The 22,988-nt window shown below is 38.8% G+C and overlaps 1 protein-coding gene across 9 annotated transcripts in view; it reads left to right on the forward strand.

Moving 5' to 3' along the window:
- Window positions 1-22,988, forward strand: part of Ston2 (stonin 2) — a 133,511-nt gene that overhangs the window by 33,981 nt on the left and 76,542 nt on the right. For 7 of the 9 annotated variants that reach the window (XM_074067395.1, XM_074067399.1, XM_074067397.1 and 4 more), the window contains 2 exons: window positions 496-768; window positions 20,384-20,581. The exons of 1 other annotated variant lie outside the window; for it this stretch is intronic. In XM_074067395.1, coding sequence (XP_073923496.1) covers window positions 496-768; window positions 20,384-20,581 — 471 coding nt within the window. The remainder of the gene's footprint in view (window positions 1-495; window positions 769-20,383; window positions 20,582-22,988) is intronic. One more of the 9 variants, XM_074067401.1, reaches the window with a different exon arrangement.

Raw genomic sequence — 22,988 nt, forward strand, 5'->3', positions numbered from 1 at the left:
AAGGTTATTAAGTATTCCAGAACCAATAAAGTAGTAAGAGCCTCAGTGTCACATTCAGCTGGTGATTTGTTCATGGTTTGCACCTGGAACCTGCAGATGTGATGTTTGGACTGCGCAAAGCTTGAAATTTGAATTGGAATGTCTTTAATGCAGAGTGAAGCTCTGTTGTTCAGCCACAGTCTCTGCCACTCCCTGTTGCATCTCATTTGTGTCACTCAACTCAGGTGTAGTTCTTGCTTGACTTCTATGGCATTTTAATTTGTGAACAAAACCTCTTAAACTGACTGGGGACAAATAAAGATTATGGTTTTTATGCATTATTAGGGGGATAATCCTTTAACATAGGAACACATTGTCATAGCTGTTTTGTCTCCCCTACCCACTGTAATGGTGAATCCTATAGTCACCCTTGCTCATCTTTAGTTTTTGCCTCTGTGGGACAGTTCTACTGAGTGTCCTTCCTCATGCAATGGTGGTATCTGGTATCTGTTGCAGGGGCCACTGAAGAACACTTCCCAGGACTCTTATCTTCTTCAGACCAGTCTGAGAGCTCCTCTGGGGAGAACAATGTGGTGGATGGAGGCTCTCAGGACCTTTCCCATTCTGAGCAGGATGACTCTTCTGAAAAGATGGGTCTCATCTCTGAAGCAGCCTCCCCTCCTGGGAGCCCTGAGCAGCCTCCTGACCTGGCTTTGGCCATCAGCAACTGGGTTCAATTTGAAGATGACGCAACCTGGGCTAGCACCTCACCACCTCATAAGGAAACAGGTGAGACAGGCAGAAGGCTAGGAAGAGTTCTGATTTGGTACATGCTCAGCAGGCTGCTTTTCCATGCCAGGGTTAATTTTACCTATGTCAGAATCCTGAAACAGCAGAGAAGAGAGCAGAGAGATTACACCTGGTTTCATTTGATGGGTAGTTTTTATTGACAGAGCACACAAAAGAACATATGTGTGGACATAAGGGACATTTTCAACTTGTTATTAGTGTCCCTGGCTGTTGACTTGTCTGGAAGAATACATATATTCTTACTAGGAATTGGAATTGTATTTATGTGGGCCTAATGAATGTCTCTTAAAGTGTGGATCACTGATCATTTCTCATAGAGACCTCAGAAGAATAGTTAAACATGGACATCATTAAATCTGAGACCTCTGGAATCTGAATCTTCAGGGTTGTAATTGGTAAAGCTCTTCTTTTATGGCATTTTAATGGTCAGAAGCTGCACTGGGGACCTCTGAGAAACTTGAAGTTGTTAGTCCCACCCTGGCCACTTGTGTTATGCACTGAAACACAAAAGGGTGACTGGATAACCTTTGGGACTGTGTTATTTTTGAACTTGCTGCTGCAACAAATTACCCCAAACTTAGTGGCTTAAAGAACATGAGTTTATCATCTGACAATTCTGTATTTCAGTAGTCCATCATGGGTGTCACTGGACTAAAATCAAAGTGTTGGCAGGGCTGCATACCTTTCTGGGGGATATACAGGAGACTCTGTTTCCTAGTTCTTTACAGCTTCTGGAGGCTGCCCACATTCTTTGACCTGTGACCCCTTCCTCTGCCTCCAAATCCAGGAATATAGCATCTACCTGTGCCTTTCTTCTGAAGTGACACCTTTTCCTAACTTCTGCCTCCCTCTTCCACGTTAAAGACTCATGATTATATTGGGCCCATGAGGATAATTTCTCTGTCTCAAGGTCCTTAACATAATCACGTACACAGCCATATAGGGTAACACATTTGTAGGTTCTAAAGATTAGAATATGGACCTCTGCTGGGGAGGCACTGTGCTGTCTACCACAAAGAACTATTAGCAGAAAAACAGAGTTTTCTGTTGGTGAGTGAAATGTTTTACCGGTCTTGTTTTTAAAAAATTATTCCAAAGCCAAGTGCAGTGGTGTATGCCAATAGCTACTGAAGACTTTGAGCTGGAGGATCACTTGAGCTCAGGAGTTTTAGACCAGCCTGGGAAACATAGTAAGACTCCACCTCAATGGTAAAAACAAAAGGAAGAAAAAAAATACTGTTGTTAAGCACATTTTGACATAAATAAAAATGCTTTTTAAAATATAAGACACAATTCTACCATGAACAAATGTTTTCATTTTTTTACAGAATATTTTGCATATTTATGTGTACTTTTTGATATTTAAGATTCAGATGTTCAGTGAATTCTTGATGACTGAGTCACTAAAGTCACATGGGTAATGTGACAGGTCCAGACAAGTTTCCAGTGTGGCTGGAGAGGGCAAAAATTTCCTTTACTGAACACCTAACATAATGGCACTGGGATAAGCATTTATATATGCAGGAAAAGCCCTGAACACTGGTGCTATCATTTGAATATTTTGTCTCTGCAAAATTCATGTTGAAATCTAATCATCAGTGTGCTGGTATTAACAATGGGGTCTTTGGGCTGTGACTAGCTCATGAGAATGGAGCCTTTTTGAATGGGATTAGTGCCTTTATAAAAGAGACTAGAGGGAACTTGCCTCCCTAATGTGAAGACACAGCTTTTATTCCTCTTTCATGTGAGGACACAGCTAGAAGCCGCTGTCTATAAGCAGTGGGGCCTTACCAGACACTGACTCTTCTGGTGCCATGATATTGAACTTCCCAGGCTCCAGAACTGTAAGCAATAAAGTATTTATAAATCACCCAGTCTAAGGTATTTTCTTAAGTTAAGCCAAAGTTTAATGTGCTTTTTGGGGGGATGTTAGCTTGAAAAAAAACTTGGTTTAAATGTTTTTGTAATTAAAAATCAATTTAAAATTAGTTTTAAAAAATCAGAATAGTGCAAAAAAATATCCTTGGTGAGCAAGTATCAGTATTTTAAAGACAAGGTCCAACTAACATGCCTCTACCACACTCAACTCCAACTGGCCCCAATTCCAATAAAACTTCATGTACAAAAATAGGTGGTTAAACTGATGCCCATCATTTGCTGATTTGATTTGACATTTTTAAAATATTACATTAAAGTATTGACAACTGAGTTTTTTGATGCCCCTTAAATTTTGCACCCAAGGCAATATATCACTTGCTTTACCCAAATACAAAGATAATTGTTCTAAAGATAAGAGACTCATTGACATTGTTAGAAAGCAAGTCAAGAAGTGACACCATTCAAATATATGAAAGGATAGTTTGACTTGAATGTTGATCAGACATTAATAATCCTATTGGCCTCCACATATGAAAATTTCACTCAGCCCTATGAAGAGGGAGCTCTATGCCTTAGCAGGAGTCTGAGGGATGATTTCCCAGCCATCTTGATGCCTGATGAGTAAGCAAGAAGCTGGAATAAACCACAAGGACAGAACCAGCTTCTGTTCAGGCAGTGTTTCTAACCTAGGAACTGAAGAACCATGAATAACTTTGCAGAGCATTAGGGTGGTTTAAAAAAGAAAAAAAAAAAAAGGTTGTGAGGTAAGTAAGAAATACAAAGGCCAAATCCCAAATCTGCCAATACCCAACTTGACTCATCAATGGATCTACTAAAGAAAGGGATGCAGGGTGCATTCTTATTAGCCAAACTAACCTCTCTTACATAGGCTAATTCCCTGGGTTTCTTCCCTTGGGCTGTGCTTAACAATAAGGAAGCATGGTTGGTAGTGCTAAAATCGAATGATAAGCAGGAGAAATTGGCCTTTAGCCTTCTCAGCATGGCTAATATAGGCATTCCTCAAGTTAGGTAGTTGTTCTGTTCTGCAGGTTGTTGGGAAGCTTGGATTTTAATTTGATTCCAAAACATTTGGATCCATGTGCTGTGTTAATAATACCACATATGTAACTGCAGGTATTAACCCAGATTTGTACAGCAGGTTTCCTCATTATAGGAGGCATTGTAGGTTTCTTGCATTCATTGCTGCCTTCTCTTCTCTTTTCTTTTTGGTAATACTAAGTGCTGTGGCTTAGTAGGATGAATGATGGCACCCAAAGACATCAGATCCTATTCCCTGCTGTAAATATTATCTTATTTTGAGAAGGGGCCCTTGCAGAGGCCATTCAGCTGGAGATTTTGAGATGGGCAGATAGTCCTGGGTTATCAGTGTGTGCCCTAAATACAGTCGTGTGCATCCTCACAAAAGAGTAGCAGAGGAAGATTTTGCCCACTGAGAGAGGACAACATGAGGATGGAACAGAAATATTTGGAGATGCTGGCCTTAAATATTAGAGTGATGAAGCCACAGCCAAAGAATGCCTACACCCTCTAGAAGCCAGAAGAGGCAAGGAAGAGACTCCCCTCCAGTCTCCAGGGAGGGAGTGTGGACCTACTAGCATCCTGACTTCAGCACAGGGATTATGATTTCAGACTTCTGGCCTTAGAAACTTGAGAGAATAAATCACTGTCATTTTAAGCTATCAAGTTTGTGGTAATATGTTGCAGCAGTTACAGGAAAATAGTGCACGAAGTCTCTAAGTTCTTAAAATGGAACCACTTGAATAAGGCCAAGAATGCCAGGGAGCATCTGTAATAGAGCAAGCCATTTGTTAAGCAGATGTGTGCTACGTACTATGCTTTATATCCAAACCTCTCAGCAATTTATAATTTATTCATTGAACCGCCAAGTTTTCTTTTTCTTTTCTTTTCTTTTCTTTTTTTTTTATGGTAGTGGGGATTGAACTCAGGGCCTGCTGAACCATTTGAACCAGTCTCCAGTCCTTTTGCTTTTCAGCTAGGGGTCTCTCACTTTTGCACCGGCTGATCTTGAGCTATGATCCTCTTGCCTCCACCTCCTGAGTTGCTGAGATTACAGGTGGGAACTCTGACACTGGCCTGAGTCACCAAATTTTATTAAGCACTTCTCTGCAGTTCTATTAGGTGTGGCTATTCAAAGACATACTATAGTGCTCAGAATTTTTGTTTGTTTGTTTTTGGCAGTTCAATTGCGGTTTGAACTCAGGCTAGAAAGGTGCTCTACCATTTGAGCCACACACACCACTCCTTTTTACTTTAGTTATTTTTTTGGATAGGGTCTCATTTTTTTGCCTGGGGCTAGCCGGGGACAGGGCTAGCCCCTGTCCCTATGTCCTGCCTATGTCCTTCTGCCTATGCCTCCCTTATAGCTGGGACCACGGATGTACTCCACCACACCTGACTCATCAATTGAGATAGGGGTCTCACTAACTTTTTGCCCACGCTAGCCTCGAATAGGAATTTTCTCAATCTCTGCTTCCTGAATATATGGAATTACAGCCTTGAACCACTGCATCTGGCCTCAAGTACTCAGAATTTAATAGAAAACCATTCAGTTTCTTCTTGGGTCCTCCAAGCAGAGCTAACTTGGGCCCTTGTGATTTCCCCCATCCGTGTCCAGTTGTCAACTGCATGTCTTTCAACTACTGCATGTCTTTTTGTTGTTAACTGTTCATGTTTTCCATTTTGTAGTAGCTGAGTTTGGAACTGGCTCTGAGGAAGCAAAGGAAGAAGTAGGAGAATTATGTACCTGAGAGCTTCATTTTATAGCCAGATCTTCCTGTTGTCTCTTTCAGTAAAGGATTAAATCAGAATTCAAAGCACCCTCTCCTTTAGTTATCAGTTACTTTTAGGGCTTTGCCATAGCTCTTAACTCAGTTTTACCCTGGGCCAGTGGTGCCTACTTGGAAAAATTTTACAACAAAGTAGCCAATTAATATAAAATAAGTGGCCATCTAGTGCTTTTTAGTCTAATATAATAACATAGAAATGATTTGCTCATCAGTTTGTCACTTTTCCACTCTAAAAATGCTTTTGTTCATTACTTTTTGTCAGTCAGATCTTGGATCTATAGCCTCACTTGTGTAGCTTTTTTATGGATAACACACAAATGAAATGGAATTTTGGCAAGAGAGATTTGTATTTAAACATGCAAAAAATTTGGAATCTTTGGTGAAATGTAGAATATGTAGGTATGCCTCTATGTGTGCTGATGATCCTTTTCAACCAGAGAAAAGGATATGTGAGAAGCAACTGTTTGCTTCCACCTCTTCCTAGTCATGTCAGTATCACCAGAGCAACCTGAGTCTCTCCTGTAATACATAGTTTTGATTATCAGTTTCTTCCCCATTTTATTCTCCATGTCTTATATACTTCTTTAAAATCAGATGTCTCTGAGTCAGGAGAAAGGGAAAAATGTTTATTTTTTAATCCTGTGCCACGCAACCTCCTCTGTGAATTTCCTTTTACGACAACACCTTGGCCAAAGAGAGATTGGTGGGAGGATGAGAGGGAGGAGGATAAGAGGGACCGATAGTACAGCTCCTGGTCTTGATTTCTGGGAGGGAAACTGAAAGCTTATCTAGCCAGCTGTTCCACATCAGAGCCTCCTTGCTTACAAAGAGAAGCTGGGAGAGAAAGGGCAGCACAAACACACAAAGAGTAGCCACATGGAGAAAGCTATTGGGATACTCCTTTCCCTTCCCTTAGTTAATTTTTCTTCCCTTTTTGAAGTCTTTCTAGCAGAGTTGGAGCAAAAAAAACAAAAGAATATATCTTTTAAGCTGTTCCACCTACCAAGGGAGCATTGGATTTCAGCCTGGAATGGGAATGTACTATTTGCCCTAATTAAAATGCAAGGAGGCTGTAAGCACAGTGGAGTGCAGAACAAAGCAACTGTCATTACTGGTAGATCTCTTATTTTTGTGGCATTTAAATGGCCAGAAGCTGCACTGGGGAGGTTAGAGAAGCCAGGGAGTTATTAGTCCTCACACTGGTGACCTGGCTACTTGTTTTATTGTGTACTGAAGCATACCAAGGGTGACTGGATGACCAGGAGCAACAATTGGTAGGGAAAACAGCTCCAGAAGTACTTAAATCCATCAAAGGAATAACTTTCTTTCAGACTTTAACTAGGGCAGGATTTGAGGTGAATAAATGCCATCGTGGTTGGCCTGGGAAAAAGGAGATACATGTTCTCCTTTAGAAAAATATGATTAAAATAAAGCAGGAGCTGCAAAAGCCTTTTTCATAACCACATATATAGGAAGAGAGCAGGCCTCAGCTCTTTGATTCTGAAGATACTATGATAAGGAAGCAAATAAAATAATTCCTCTTGACTCTTTATGAAAATTAAACAACTTTCCATTACCAGTGGTGGAGGCCAGATGTGGGATTCATCCCTTGACATAATAAGAACATTTTGAAAGTGTCATGTTGGTAAATTTTCTCTTAAAAAAGATCTTAGAACTTTAAATATCAAATACTTAAATTTAATACTTAAATTAGTCACAAGAACATGTTCACACCTCTTTTGAAGATATCTTAAAATACAGGGTTAAACCATTGAAAAATGTCAAGAAATTTAACGGAAAACTTGTTTGCTGAGCCCTGAGCAAGATGCACCAATAGTCTGCTAATTCATGAGTAGAAGCAAAGTATAAAAGAAGCAAGCAAACAAACTTCTGGCAAATCTGTTCAAATTAAAATGGTGTCTTCATATTGGTCTCTAAAGAAATATTTTAGAAACTGAACCTAAACTCAGCTGGTAAGTTTTATCCACATTGGACCCATTAACAATGGTGCTCCCAGTTTCTTAGCTGCAAAATGTTTGACTAAATTGAATAAGGCTTTAAAACTTCACCATGCACCAAGAAGAATGTAGAAATTACCTTATCTATCACCTGACTAAAATCTTCATAAACATTGTGTCTGAGCAGCTGTGTGTGTTTTACATATGTGTATATATGCTTAGAATATACACATTTGCAAATGCCAGCAGACAAACTGACTGAAAGAGCAAAGTTCACCCTCAAAATTTAGGAAAAAGGAAATTAAGGCACTATTATCAGCATAGGCTTCCTGTTCACTGATCATATTATGTGCTGACCTTCCTCCATGGACATGGCAATTTTTCAGCAAGACCAGAGCTGAATTGAACCCATTATGCAGATACTGCAGGATGTGCATAATTGCAAACATAAATAAACTTTCATTTCCGGAACATTTGTTCCACAACCCAAGCAAAACACTAGTATTCCCTGTGCTTCAAATGTCTTCCCTAAAAGCTTGGGCTAAGGCTGTCCCATTGTGTCTGGGGAAGCTAATTATCTGGGGCCGGAGAAAGAGCCACTTGTTTGGGGGAGGATCAGAGATGACATCAGCCAAGGGTGACAGCTGAGAGATTTCATCCCAAAGGCTAGTCCAGTGGTTCATTTTTATTATGCTGTTCATTCTGACTACTTGGGGTGTGTTGTGAGTGGGGGGTGGAATAAGAGCCCAGCAGTTGGGAGAATAAGTAGACAAGACCACCTGCATTTTGCATGCATATGTATTTCCCTCTTCAACAGAAGAGGTCTTATTTTCTTTTAATACCTTGAATTGTTCTTTGCTTCTAAATGTAACTGATGACGTTTCCAGAGGACATACCCAGGAATAGATTTCAACCCAGCCCTTCCTCTCCACTGGGCTCTGCTCTGCTCTCACCACCCTCCTTCCCTTGCTGCTCTAGACAAGTTCATTGCTACTCTTGCTGTTACCTCTGCCTGGAGGAATCTTCCTTCACATTTTCACTCAGAATTTTGTGCAAGTATGATCTCCTCAGGAACACATCATGCCCACACTCTAGCTTTTCCCTGTTTTCAGTTTCTTCACAGTTTTGTCTGCACCTGAATGAAGCCATGTATTTATTGGTTTGCTTGTTTATTGTCTCTTCACCCCACATAGGAACTTCACCTCTCTAACTACTCTGTATCTGAGAATATGGTGCTTGGAACTTAGTAGGTGCTTGCTTAGTATCTGTTGGATAGAGGAAAGGTGTTATTTTAAACCTACTGCAATACACCTAAATTGCTGCCATTGATGGGGCTAATGAACTGTTGGGCAGACCAGGAGGGGTGGCTTCCTCATTGAAGTCCACTTTTTGGTTTTGATTTTTAACAAAATAGTCAAGGAAACTAGGGCAGCCTCTTAATCATCCTGTCCTTTTCTTATTAACTGACTATTATCACCAGTTTATAATTCTCCATTGTTCATATAGTCAATAAACATATGCACATATGTATCCACATACACATGCATACACATATCATGTATTTGGAGAGATACAGATACACAATATACATCCACACATACTTAACATATGCACATAACATGACATGCACTGGTATATATACATACATATACATCTACAAACACACATGAACATATGTATGTCTGGGTGCTGCCTTTAAAAAAGAACACACAAAATTATCTGCTATATTTTTATTATATTTAAAGGTACCATCATGCCATGGGGAAAGGGAAGAGCTCTGAAAAGTGAATTTTTCCATTTCTCTAAGAGGAACTTGACAGTATTAAAAATGAAGTGTTCTCCTCTTCCAGAGAATGTGCTAGCTCACCTAGGGAGCCTATCTTACTCCTAATGTGGAACACAAAACACAGTAAACTACACAAGCATGCTTCAATTAACTAGTGCATTCATGCAAAAAATATTTAAGTGGTGAGAATATAATTATGAGAAAGCTGGACACACTCCCTGCTCTCCCCGGGTTGGGGTTACCTAACAGTTGGGCAATCTGTTACTAATGAAGCCTTCTGGGGACAGCTGCTTTATATTGCCAGTTATGAAATAGCAGGAGAGCCACAAATGAAGAATGCAGTTAGGTCTACTTTGTATTCATGGATGGGCACCTTCCTAGCATTGACAAACATCATATAGCCCTTTGATTAGACATCAAAGCTTAAATAAAGGACATGATGTCAAAACATATGTAAATATTTAACATTTTAATCCACCCAGGATCCCAAAGGAGAAATAGAAAAATATTGTATTAGCTATATTAACTATATTAGATGACAACTTATAAATGTATTACTTACCCCAACCAGCCCCATTGTGTGCTAGTCACTGTTCAAGAAACTGTGGATACAGCTGAATATTCTTCCCCTATGATGCACACATTCTGCTGGGGGAGTGGTACCAGAAACATGATAAAAGAAAATGAGACAAAAGGAGGGAATGTGAGAGGAGACTAAGCAATTCTTATATCAGAAAGCTACTTTTTGAGAAGTAAATATGAGTGAAGACCAGAGAGAAGTGATGGGGTAAGACTTGTAAAAACTGGAAGAACCTTTCATACAGAAGGAACAGCAAGTGAACAGCCCCAGGGGTGGCAGTGTTAGTGGTGCATGGAGAAGAGAGAATGTGGTACAGAAAAGACAGATGAGGCAAAAAGGTCATGGGGCCTCAGGCACACAGATCCTTAGGAGGCTTGATGAGGATTTTTGCCTTTTATTATGGGTAAAGTGAAAGCCATTGGAGGATTTTGAGCAGAGTGGTTCCATGATCCAGTGAGTAAGTATCAAAACTGTGTGGCTTGCAATAATGTAGCATTGAGAGTAGAATGGCTGAAGATAGATTGAAAAGAAGAGGACAAGATTAGGGAGGCTGGGGAAGCAGCCCCTGCATTGAACCAGGCAGGAAAAGGTGGTGGTTTGATCCATGGCGGTAGTGTGGAGGTGGTTGGAAGTGATTGGATTCCCAATATGTTTTGATACTTGGACTAACAGAACTTGTGATGGGCCAAATGTGAGAAGAATTGAGGATGCCACAAAAGATGGTTTTGTTGTGGGCAGCTGAAAGGATGAAGGAGCTGGTTTGAAGGGATAACAGTAACTTAGTTTGGAACATATAAAGTTAAAGATATAGATAGAGATTTAGATGTAAACCAATACATATGGATGTATTAACTACCACCACTTAACCCATTTTGTGTAAAGCACTTTTCAGTGAGATTTGTATTCTTTCTAGCCCCATTTTCTAGATGAGAACATGGAAGAACAGATGGATGGAGTAACTTGCCCCAGGCTGTAGGAGTGGCTCCAGCTTGACAGCAGACAATCTGGATTCAGGGCCCTTGTTCTTAACTCACAGGAAAGGCATAGAGGCAGATTTTGATGTTTCTTTCACTTTGTTTTTTTCTGGGTGGATGTGGCTAGGAAGCATTGTGATTGACAGAAGCTCACTTCTGTCTGACTCAGGCATCAAAGGTCTAGTCCCCGGGAGGAAAGCCAGATCCAGGCTCAATACTGTACTTTCTCATTTCAACTAAGCTTGTGGCCTGAGGACATTTAATCAAGAACCTAAATATAAAAACTCATCTCAGATTTTTGAAGCTGATAGATAAATGAAGTGTTTTAGGCCAAATGAGAATAGTTTATGAGCCTCTCCCAGCTGTATTATTCTTAGTTCCTCTTTCAAGGGAAAAATTCATGTTTTATCTCACAAATATAAAGAACTAATGTGAAGCCAGGCCTGGTAAGGCACGCCTTTAATCCAAGCATTTAGAAGGCTGTGGCAAGAGGACCTTGAGTTCAAGGTCAGCCTGAGCTGCATAGCAAGACCCTGTCTCAAAAAACTCAAACCAAATCGAAACAAAACTACCAAAATACAAATAGTTAAAACAGCTTCCTTTCTGAGTAATTTTGCTTGACATGTGAGCTTAATAAATTTTATTCACTATTGAATAAATACACGGTACATTAAAATATATTACATTATAAAGAACAACAGAAGTACAACACAATACCTAGTTTAGTAAACCAAATATTGTCATCATTCAAAAGCCACCCCCATGATTCCCTCCCCTTGTATCACTACCTTCTTGAGCTTTGTGATAATAACTGCATTACTTTTCTTGATTCTTTCTTGACAACTCTACTACCTACACATACATCAAGAAGGACATAATTTAATTTAGCCTGGTTTTGAACTTTGTATAAATGGAATAAAAATGTGGTTATTATTTTGTGACTTGCTCCTTTAATGTGACATTATTTGTAAGATGTGCCCATCTGGCTGAGCAGTGCATTGTAGTTACAGTAATATACCGTGACTTGTTTATCCATTCCGTTATTAATGGACATTGGGGTCATTGCTACTTATTGGCAGTTAAGAATGTGCTTCTTTGAGCATCCTTTTTGTTTTTCTGAGTGTTCTTATCTGGTGAACATGTGCAAAGTTCTTTTGTTTAAAAAGTAGTAGAGGAGTTACTGTACTGTAGGATGTGTTCATGGTCAGATTGATCAGATAACACCAAGCTGTTTTCTAAAGCAGTTCCTGTTTGCTTTCCACTAGCTGTATGTGAAAAACAGTATGGCTCTGCTTCCCAGCCTACACTTGGGATTGTGATAGTTTTCTATTATTGTAATTGAGGACAGGGGAAGAGAAGGGGAAGGAGGAAGAGTAATAGTGTCTTTTATTTTGTTTTGAGACAGGGTCTTGCTATGTAGTACAGGCTGGCCTTGAACTTGTGATCCTCCTGCCTCAGCCTCCTGAGTGCTGGGATTGCAGCTGGGCAAAGTAATAGCATCCAATATGGTTTTTATTGGCATTCCCTAGACTACCAATGAGGTTGAGCATCTTTATTTTTTGTTTGTTTTTATGTGCCGTCTGTATTTTTCCATTCATAAAATGCCTATTCAACTTTATTCCTTTATTCCATTATTTATTATTTATTTGTATTATTTTTTCTTGCAGATTTCTGTGAATTCCTGGTTGGAATGATGTGTTAGATATTACCTCCTTCCCTACAGATGGTCTTTGATTATTTTTTGTTTTGTGCAGAATGCTTTCTATGTCTTGGTAAAGAAATCTAATCTTTCTTTATTCCAAAGTCATAACCATATTTGGCTGCATTGACTTCTGTAATATTTCTTGTGTAGCTTTTTACACTTTGACATTCAGTCTATGTAGATTTGATTTTTCTGTACAGTGTGAAGTACAGACATGCCATTGAATCAAAATGGGGATAATGAACGTTACTGGCTAATCTGAATCTCCAAGGGAAACCTTTCCAGCCTTCTGTGATGTCAGTTGTGGAGTTCTGAGGTTATCTCTATTAGATTTGGGGATCTCCTCTACTTGTAGCTTGCCAAAAATTACTACCACAAATAGACACTAAAATTTACTCAGTATCTATTATGACAATGATACAATTTTTCCTTTAATACATTATTGCACTGAATTGCATTAGTTGATTTTCTAATGTTAACCTATATATTCTCAACAGAATAATATTACCTCTGGGGGGGTTAACAGTAGTTCTTGAGTGGGAGCAAGAAATCTTCAATCTTTATGTGTACATTATAACTACACATACAGTATAAAATAGATACACAACATACTTGTGGCATTAAAATTTCAAGAGGAATTAATCAGTTGGACCTCACCAAAATTAAAACCTTTTTCTTTGCAAAAGACAGTGTTAAACAGATGAAAAGATAGCTACTGAGAAAAAATATTTGCAAACCATATAGCCAACAAAGGACAAATGTCTAGAATTTATAAAGAAATCTTAAAACTCAGTAGTAAATAACTATTTAAATAAAAAGTAGAGAATAGACATAAACACCAAAAGGATACACAGATAGCAAATAGTACAAGAAAAGATATTCAATATCATAAGCTGCTAGGGAAATGAAAATTAAAACAATCTATCACTGCATATCTATCAGAAAGGCTGAAATGAAAAGCAGTGGTAACTAAATGCTAGTGAGGAGGCAGATAAACTGGATCAATCATGTGTTACTACTAAGAATCTAAAATGCTACTACCACTTTGGAAAACAGTTTGATAATTACTTATAAAACTAAATATGTGCTGGCAGTATGGCTCAAGTGGTAGAGCACCTGCCTAGCAAACACCAGGTCCTCAGTTCAAACCCAGTCCTGCAAAAAAAACCAAATAAACCCAAAACCCATAAATATGCATTTACCATATGTCCAGCAATTGCACTTCTTTTTTTTTTTTCAGTATTAGAGTTTGAACTCAAGGCCCCATGCTTTCTAGGCAGGTGCTCTGTCACGTGAGCTGCACCCCCAGTTCTTTTTTGTTTTAGTTATTTTTCAGATAGGATCTCATGTTTTTTGCCTGGGGCCAGACTCAGACTGTGATCCTCCTACCTATGCTTCTATGTACCTAGGATCACAGTCACATGCCACACAGTTATTTGTTGATGAAGAAGGTCTCACTATCTTTTTGCCTGGGCTGGCATTGAACCTCAGTCCTCCTTATCTCCACTTCCTAAGTAGCTTGGATTATAAACATGAGCCCCTGCACCCAGCCACCAACAATTGCACTCTTGAAGATTTTTCCCACAGAAATGGAAACTTACATGCATACATAAACCTGTACACAAATGTTCATAGCAGCTTTATTTATAGTAACTTAGAACTAGAAAAAGCTCAGAAGTGCTTTGATGGATGGATGTCCTTGAGATGGGCAAACAGCTAAAGTAACTGTGGTACATCCATACCATGGAATACTACTCACCAATCAAAAAAAGTGAACTATTGATATCTAAAACAGCTTGCATAAATCTCAAAGGTACTGTGCTGTGTAGTAAAAACCAATCCTAAAATGCTGCAGACTACATGATTCATTTATATAACTGTACTAGTATAATCACTGTGACAAAATACCAGACATAAACAAATTAAGGGAGGAAAGATTTATTTTGCTCAGGGTTTCAGAGGTTTCAGTCCATCATGGCGGGGAGAGTAAGGCTCTGCAGAGCAGTTCATGTCATGGTGGCCAGGAAGCAAATAGGAATAAGCCAGGGCCAAATACATCCTTAAAAGACATGCTATAAGGACCTCCTACTTACTCCAGTCAGACCCCATCTTCCACAGTTTCCACCACCTCTCAATAGTCCATTCAAATTTTGAATGGATGGATAGGTCAAAGCCTTCATGATCTAATCATCTCTGGAAACACCCACACAGGCACACCCACAGGTGTGCCTTACTAATCCAATATCAATCCAATCAAACCGGCAATCAATATTAGCCAGCACAATGACATTCTTGAAATAACTAAACTGTGGAAATGAAAACTAGATTAGTGGTTACCAGGAGTTAGGAACAGAATATGGCGGCTGAGGTGAGGTGAGAGGAAAATAGGTATTGCTATGAACGGGTACTCCGAGGGATCCTTCCAGGAATGACATGGTTCAGTGCCTTAAACTGCAGTGATGGATATACAAATCTACACATAAACACTGCATAGAATTAAGTGTGCACACACACAAGTACATGTAAAACTGGGGAAATCTGTGGATTGTACTAGTATCTATTTCCTTGTTGTGAAAGGGAGTAACTAAAGAGAATGATTGAGGAAAAGTGTACAAAAAGATTCCTTAGGGGTGTAATAATAAAAGAAAGGTTGAGAAACACTCTGTTAGGCCAACCTTGTCTAAATCAGATAAACCCAGTTTAGTAATGAAGTGTTTCAGTAAATCACTTGATTTGTTTTTTTAGTGCTGAGAATTGAACCCAGATCACATGGTAGGCAAATACTCTACCACTGAGCTATCTCTCTAGCCCTCATATCAGATTCTTTTTGATAATTTGTTTGGAATTTTTCTCTCTATTTTCATGATTAAGATTAGCTTGTAATTCTCATTTTATAGAATATACAGTGTGTGTATATTATCAAGTTTTGGTGCTAGGAAATTCTGACCTCATAAAACAAGTTGATGAATGGTTCTTATTTCTGTACTCTGGAATAATTTAAAAAGAGTTTTTAACTTTCTTTTGAACCTGTTTCAAAAAGTTATAATTTTTGTCAGGCACCAGTGGGTCATGCCTGCAATCCTAGCTACTTGGGAGGCTGAAATCAGGGAAGATCAGGAGGATCCATGGTTCAAGGCCAGTTCAGGCAAATAGTTCACCAGACCCCATCTCCAAAGTAACCAGAGCAAAATGGACTGAAGGTGTGGCTCAAGTGGTAGAGGTCCTGTTCTGTGAGCGTAGCTCACAGTCCCACCAAAGGGAAAAAAAGTTGTTATTGTTTTCTAGGACTTCTACAGTTTTATTTATGTTTTTGAATGTATTGGTATAAAGATATTCATTATTTCCACTCATTGCCTTCTTAATACATATAGGATTTGTTAAGTGGGTACTTTTTTATGCTTCATGTTATTTTGTGCTCTTTTTTGCTTCACAGTGTTTCAACTCTATTTGTCTTCTCAAAGAATCTACATCTGCTTTTAAAAATTTTAGTAATTAATGCTTTTATGTTTATTTTTTCTTTTCTAGCATACTTTGGTGTATTTTGCTGCTCTTTTTGTAACTTTCAGTTCTTTTCTAATATGAACAACACAACCTTCCCTGATAGTGATGCTTACCTGTATTTTTAAAATGTTCACATATAGTATTTTCATTATAGTTTGGTTCTAAATATTCTCTAATATTTATTGAGGTTTCTTATTTGATCAATGAATCATTCAGAAGTGTGCCTCTTAATGCCTAAATTTTTTAGAATTGTCTTTTATCTAGTTTAGATAAATGTATACTAGTTACATAGATAACTAATTTCGAGAAATGTTAAGTTTTATTGGAATCAGTGTTCAAGGTCTGTGTACCAACTTTTGTGAAATTGGTTAAGCCTCATGTCATGACACATAGCAACTCCTCATGAAAGTAGTTTTAGGTGTCATTATTAAGAAAGCACATTATCCCCCTGTGAGTGTAATGTTCTGTGTATGCCCATTAGATTAGCATGCTTATTTTGTTATTGAAACCTTCCTTCCTTGGTCATTTTGCCTGCTTAACCTATCAATTGCTGAAAGCTATATTTTAAGTTTTCCCAATTGACTATTGACATCTCTGCTTTTCTTTTAGTTCTGTCAATTTTTTTGCATTAATAACTTTGAGGCTATCTTATTAAATATATACAAGTTTAGGCTAGATGTGATGATACATGCCTTTAATCCCAGCTACTCAGAAGATGGAGAGCAGGAGGATTGTAGTTCAAGGCCAGTCTAGGCAAAAAGTTAGCAAGACCCCATCTTAACTACCAAGCTGAGCATAGTAGTACAAGGCTGTAATCCAGAGCTACCTGGGAGGCATACATGAGGAGGTCACAGTCCAAGGTGGGAGCTACACCCTATCCAAAAAGTAACATAGGGTTGGGGGTATGGCTCAAGTGGCTAGAGTGCCTGCCTAGCAAGTGCAAGGCCCTGAGTTCAAACTCCAGTACTGGAAAAAAAAGAAAAGCATTAACTCAATCTGATCTGCTCTCCGAATGACTGGAATAGTTTGTTATTATATGTATAATATATATATATATATATACATATATATGTATGTATAAAATATATATATGATATATAATTATTATGTATTTCTAATGAACTTTTGTCATCTTGTTGTAAAGTCTATAGTGTATAATATAACTATATCAGCTTTCTTTTCAATTATATTTTATCTTGTATGTCTTTCCTATCCCTTTACTTTCATTCCTCATATTTTAGATATATCTTTTATGCATAGTATATTGGATTTCATTTGTTTATTCATCTTGATGGTCTTTTCCTTTTAAATGGAACAGTTAGTCCAATGATGTTTATTGTTAAATCCTGGTACAGTGTTACAGTTTTATTTCTATGTTTGTATGTTTCCTTCTCTTTTCTTTTTTTGAAACAAAGTCTTACTGCATAGTCCAGGCAGGCCTCCATGTTGCCCAGCTTGGCTTCAAACTTGTAATCCTTCCATCTCAGTGGTGCTATATTTCCTTTTCCTACTTTTCTTTCCTGCTTTTAGATTATCATCTTAGTTTGTCTAAATTGTCTTTATTTCTCCTGTGTTCTGTGAGGATAGTTCACTGGGTATACAGTCCTAAACTGATCCTTATTTTCTGTCTGCACATTGAAGTACCTGGGCTTCTCGTCCCGTGCAGGAGGTGGTAGTCCCTCTAATCATCATTCTTTTGAAAGTAATCAGCATTTTCTCTTTGGTAGCTTTTAAAATCTTCCCTTTGTCTTTGTTCTTACATAATTTCGATGTCCACTTTGGATTTCTATTTAATTACTCTGTTTGAGCTACTTTGGAATTTCTAATCTGATAAGTAACATCTTTCACAGTTTCTGGGAAAATAGTCAGCATTTCAAATATTACCCCTTTCCCATTTTTCCCTCTCTTCTTCTTAGGAACTGTGGTATCAGGGAGACCTCACTATGTCCTCCATGTGTTTTCCTCTCTCATATTTTCATCTTTTTGTTTCTCCATGTATGTATGGAAGTATATGTTTTCTTCTCCAGAAATTCATTTGTTTATTTTTTCAGTTCTACATGTTTCATTCTCATATTTAAATTACTTTTCTTACTTCCTTATACATATTAAGTGTGGTTATATTTTCTTCTTAGTAGTTCTAGTTTCTGAATTCTGTGTAGGTCTGAATCTGTTTGCTCCTCTCTCCCAGTACCCTGCTTGCTCTTGTTCACGGTAACTCGATTTCTTATGTATTTTATGATTTGTTTATGATTTGTTATTATGATTTGCCATGTACAGATCAATTTAGGGACAATTTAGGTGAGAAGACTGGTTTGCAGGTTACATTCTTCTAGAAAGGATTCATATTTGCTTCTTCCTGGTCTCTGAGACCACTACTAACCTGGAAATACTTTGAACGGAATCTCAGGCATGAGGTTTTTGAGACCACAAAAGTAGTTCCTGCAAAAATCCCTACATGGGACAATAAATCAGGAGATATATTTTTTTCCTCTGTACTCTACACCCAAACCTAACATAGACAGTGTCCTTTGCTATCTCCATCTTGAGAGTAGAGGTTATTTCTAATTTACCCACTCATCTTGTTGCAAATTTCTCGCTTATGCATCAGATCTTCTGTTAGATTTCCCATCCTGGGTGGGCCTTGGGTTCTTTATCCTTTGTTTCATGAGGTTTAAAATCTCAGATGCAAGAATCTCTCTGGTTTGTTCATTCACAGTCTTCAAGCTGTGAAATTCAGGTTGGTTGCTCTGTGGTTCTGGGTTCCAGTTTTCACTTGGCCTCTGGCAATTGTTTACTTTCCTGCTTGTCCTGTGATGCATATTATTATTTTTTTTCTTTTATTCATATGTGAATACAATTCATATTATTAAATAGTTATTGCATTTTGCCTGCAATTTTAAGTTTATTTCTATAGTAGTTCAAAGTGTTTAATCTACTATACTCTAGGAAGTGGCAATCCTATTTATTTTTACAGTTCAGTTTTGCATTTTACTTTTTGTTTGTTTCTTTTCTTTAAGTGTTTTAATTTTTTTTCAGAGTTTTTAGGGGGTCTACAGGTACAAGTTGAGTTTTAACAGTCTATATTTGATATAGACTATTACAGAATGATTTGTGGTGCTTCTTCTGACATAACCAACACATATTAAGGGAATGCCTGCCAGTGCCAGTCAGTATTCTAGGAATGAGAATATAGAAGTGGACAAACAGACTAAAATTCTTCCCTGCCAAGAAGCTTAAATTTTAGTATGGAAGACATGGTTATGTAGTATGTCAGACAGAGGTGATGCTAAAGAAAAATAAAGCAGAGAAGGGAGCCTTTCATTTTTTAATAGCACAGAAATAATTTGCAGAGGAGGTGGCACTTCTTAAAGAAAAGGAGCTATGAGCCCACGAGGAAAGATGATGTTTTATAAGTGCCTAAGAGAATGAGGAATACAGGCCCTCTGAGTTTGTTTTCCCCTGGGTAAAATAACATTACTGCCTACCTCCCAGGATCATGGATAAAACAAAGTAACATTTATAAAAATGCCTGACCTTTGAGTGGTTACTCAATGAAAGGTAGTTTTCTTTCATTTTTATTCTCTATCCACATTCTTTTCAGCACTTGATGGTAAATTTGCAGTGATAGGATTCTTATGCAACACCAGGTGGTAACGTGGTAGATAATTAGCTAAGGACAAATTAAGAAAATCAGAAGATTTGGTTTAAAAAGAAAAAAAAGTGGTTCTAAAGTGGTTTTGAAAGGTTGATTTGGTGCTCTGGACTAAGGCAATAAAGCCAGGCCCTCTGCAGTTCCCGTTTAAAGGACACTTTTCATTGTATTTCATGTAGGTCAGCAGCCTCAGTAAATCTCCTCATTGTATATGTAACAGTCTGCAGAAACTTCAGTTATTGTCAAACTTATACCAAGCAGAGACATATCACATGTATCTATATATGTAATCACATATTTACTCTTATCTCTTAACCCAAACTGGTTCTAATTTTTTTAATGTCAGTTGCCAAGTTTTCTCAAGATTATTGGTGTGTCACTAAAAACGGAGGAAATGTAAAGATCAGAAAATGTGAAAGTATGAGGTTCACATAGTTTGGCTTGAATCAAGCTGAAATCTAAATTTAGAAATAAAATTAGACCCTAAAGAACTCCACTCCTTTAATGAGATTTTCTTGATTCGAGGGTCCCAAGACCTGAGTTTTAAGACTGGTTTTGATAGTAACTCACCCTGGAATCTCCTGTCTGCATCACAAGTGATTATTCTTGTGTTTCCTTGCCTTTTATGGCTGAGATTACATAGGATCTAAGTGACATCAAAGCAAGACAAGCACTAAAGATAAACAAAGGACAGCTATTTATATTTCATTCTCTTTGGGTTTGGTCTATCCCTAGTTCTCCCATTGACCATGCCCTGCTGGACATGCCCTTCCTTCGACTCCCTGAAGAAATGCCCTCTGACTTCCGAAAGCAGCTGGACCACCCATTCAGAAGACACCAGCAGTCCTAGTGTGGGCCCTTCCTATACAGACCTGCAGTTCATCCAGGTGGAGGAGCAGGCCAGCGGCAGGGCTTCTGGGGCTGACTCAACTGGTAAGCTAAAGCTCCAAGCCAGAGAGCCTTGCAAATCACTTTTAGCATAACCAGATCCTTATTAAGGTTTTTTAAATCCCTACAACCAGCTCTGTTTGCAGGATGAATTCAGGTGTAATCATCCAGTCAAAAAATCTAGCATCCAGAGTGGTTTGAAATTGCCTTGGAAAAAAAATGCATGAGCAAATTGGCTGATTGGTCAGCTGATTATTCATACTGGGAAACCATTTGACAATTATCTTAATGTGCTGTTTTCTGACTGATTGGTACAAGAACCTTGTCAATTTGTTTTTCTCCTTGGATTACTGAACTGTGTGTAATATTCAAAAGGCTGGATCTTTCCTCCTACTACCCACACAGCTTGCCTCTGCAGTGGGGAGGTGAATTTAAGCAGAAAGAAAGTAAATGTTATGAAAGCACAGCGAGAATCAGGACTCAGCCACTGTCCAGATAACACATCATTTTGCAGATAAATGCTTGACATTCATTTGTGCCTTAATTGAGCCATATGATGGTCTGTAATCCCCATGGTCTCGTTTATTAAACTTTGCAGTAGGCATAGGATGGAATGTAGCCTTTCTTTGCAGATAGAATAGGGGCCTGCCAATGAGCACTGTGTTATGGGCCAGGTTTGAAAGGGCGTTAGAAAGATGTATGTTCTTAGTGTTTTGGTTATTTGGCCCAAACCATTGTTTTCTTTTAAAAGAGGTTGTCTGCGGCCATACCACCCTGAACGCGCGCGATCTCGTCTAAAAGAGATGGAGTTAGTGCTAGTTTCTCTGTGGATTAAATTATCCAGTGTATCAGCAATATTTATTTTTCCTTCTCAAAAATGTTGTTTAGGAGTTTGTCTCTAGATAATTTTTCATATCTGGATAGCATTTGCCATCATGGTATGTGCTGTTGGATTCTACAAATATGAAGAATGATCTTGCTTGTAGACTAAAGGCTTCAGACAGGATTTGGTTGGTATTTGATAATATTGCAGGGTATCCTAGTTCATCACAGATTCTGTCTTTACAAGCCACAGTTCTCTATAGTATTAGTAAGAGATTAGTAATAGATGCCCCATTACCCCACTTCCGCTATGGGGCACAGTCCATGGGTGGAAAGACACTCACAGCAGCTGAGGCTGTTAGGAAGAGAGGCGACACCTGCCTCTTCACCTCTCATTGCCTTCAGCTTCCTTTCTAAACCTTCCAAGGGATAAGGTATCCTGTGTATGTACTGGTTAAAAATGCCTAGACTCTGGAGTTAGTGGCAAGTTCAAATCCTGTTTTTTCTGCCATATACCAGCTGTGTGACCTTCAGCAAGATCCTTACTGTGTGTGGGTGTGCTGGAAATGAAACCCAGGGCCTCCCACATGCTAGGCAAGTGCTCTACCACTGAGCTATATTCTCCAGCTACTTAACCAGATCAAGATCCCTACTATCTTTATGTAGGACTCAGTTTCCTCATCTGACAAAGGGGGACGATAGCAGTGCTTACCTCACTGAGTTGTTATCAGCTCCAAGTGAGACAATTTATGTAGAGCATCTTACCCAAAGACTCACACAGAGTAAGTGATATCAAGGATGAGCTTCTTTCCTTTCCTGCTTCAAGCTTCTCATTGCTTTTGAGAGATGTAGATTGGGCCTCTCTCTGGAGGAAAAGTAAGGCTGATTTTTTTTAGTGACCACTATACTTCTGTCTTAGTACAGAAATTTACTTTAATTCTTGGAGATTCAAGTGATGGAAATCAGAGCATTGTTGTTGTGGTTATTATTATTACATGGCTGGAGACCAAACCCAGGGCTTTGAGCATGCTGGGCAATGACTGCCACTGATTGACTCCCAACTCCTTAACTAGACATTATTAATCTGTCGCCAAAGCTTCTAATTATTTTTAGCATGTTCCTTTTCTAAAGTCATTCTACAGATCACATTAAGAAAACCTCCCCTGACTTGTTTTGGTCAGGGTCCTGGCAGAAAGCAGATGATGCCCTAGAAAGAGTTTATTTGGAGAAAATTTAATGAAGGGACTGTTACAGAAGAAGTGGGAGCTGGAATAGTAGAACAGCTGACCAGGGCTCTCTCTGGCGGCACAGTGTGTGAGGATAACAACTGGGGCTGATGCTCAGTGTTGCCCCTCTGTGTGCAAAGGCATTATGGTGCCCCAAGCCTAGCCTGTTTCCCTTGGCCCCCCTTACTTGGTAGTGTGCTACAGCAAGCTGAACCACAGCCTCCGCCCTGTCATCTGTGCAGGAGTTCTGTAGGGATTTGGCAACCCCACAGGGCAGTCTGATTTGCAGCATAATTGTGGAGGCAAAGATTCTGTGATCAGCTTACACTTTCTTCTCATTTTCTCACCAAGGGGATAATTAGAGGAGGAAGACAAACAAATCCCCTCGCCTTGGTTGGATTACA

Source organism: Castor canadensis, chromosome 3 (genome assembly GCF_047511655.1).
Source record: "Castor canadensis chromosome 3, mCasCan1.hap1v2, whole genome shotgun sequence".
Taxonomy (NCBI): Eukaryota; Metazoa; Chordata; class Mammalia; order Rodentia; family Castoridae; genus Castor; species Castor canadensis.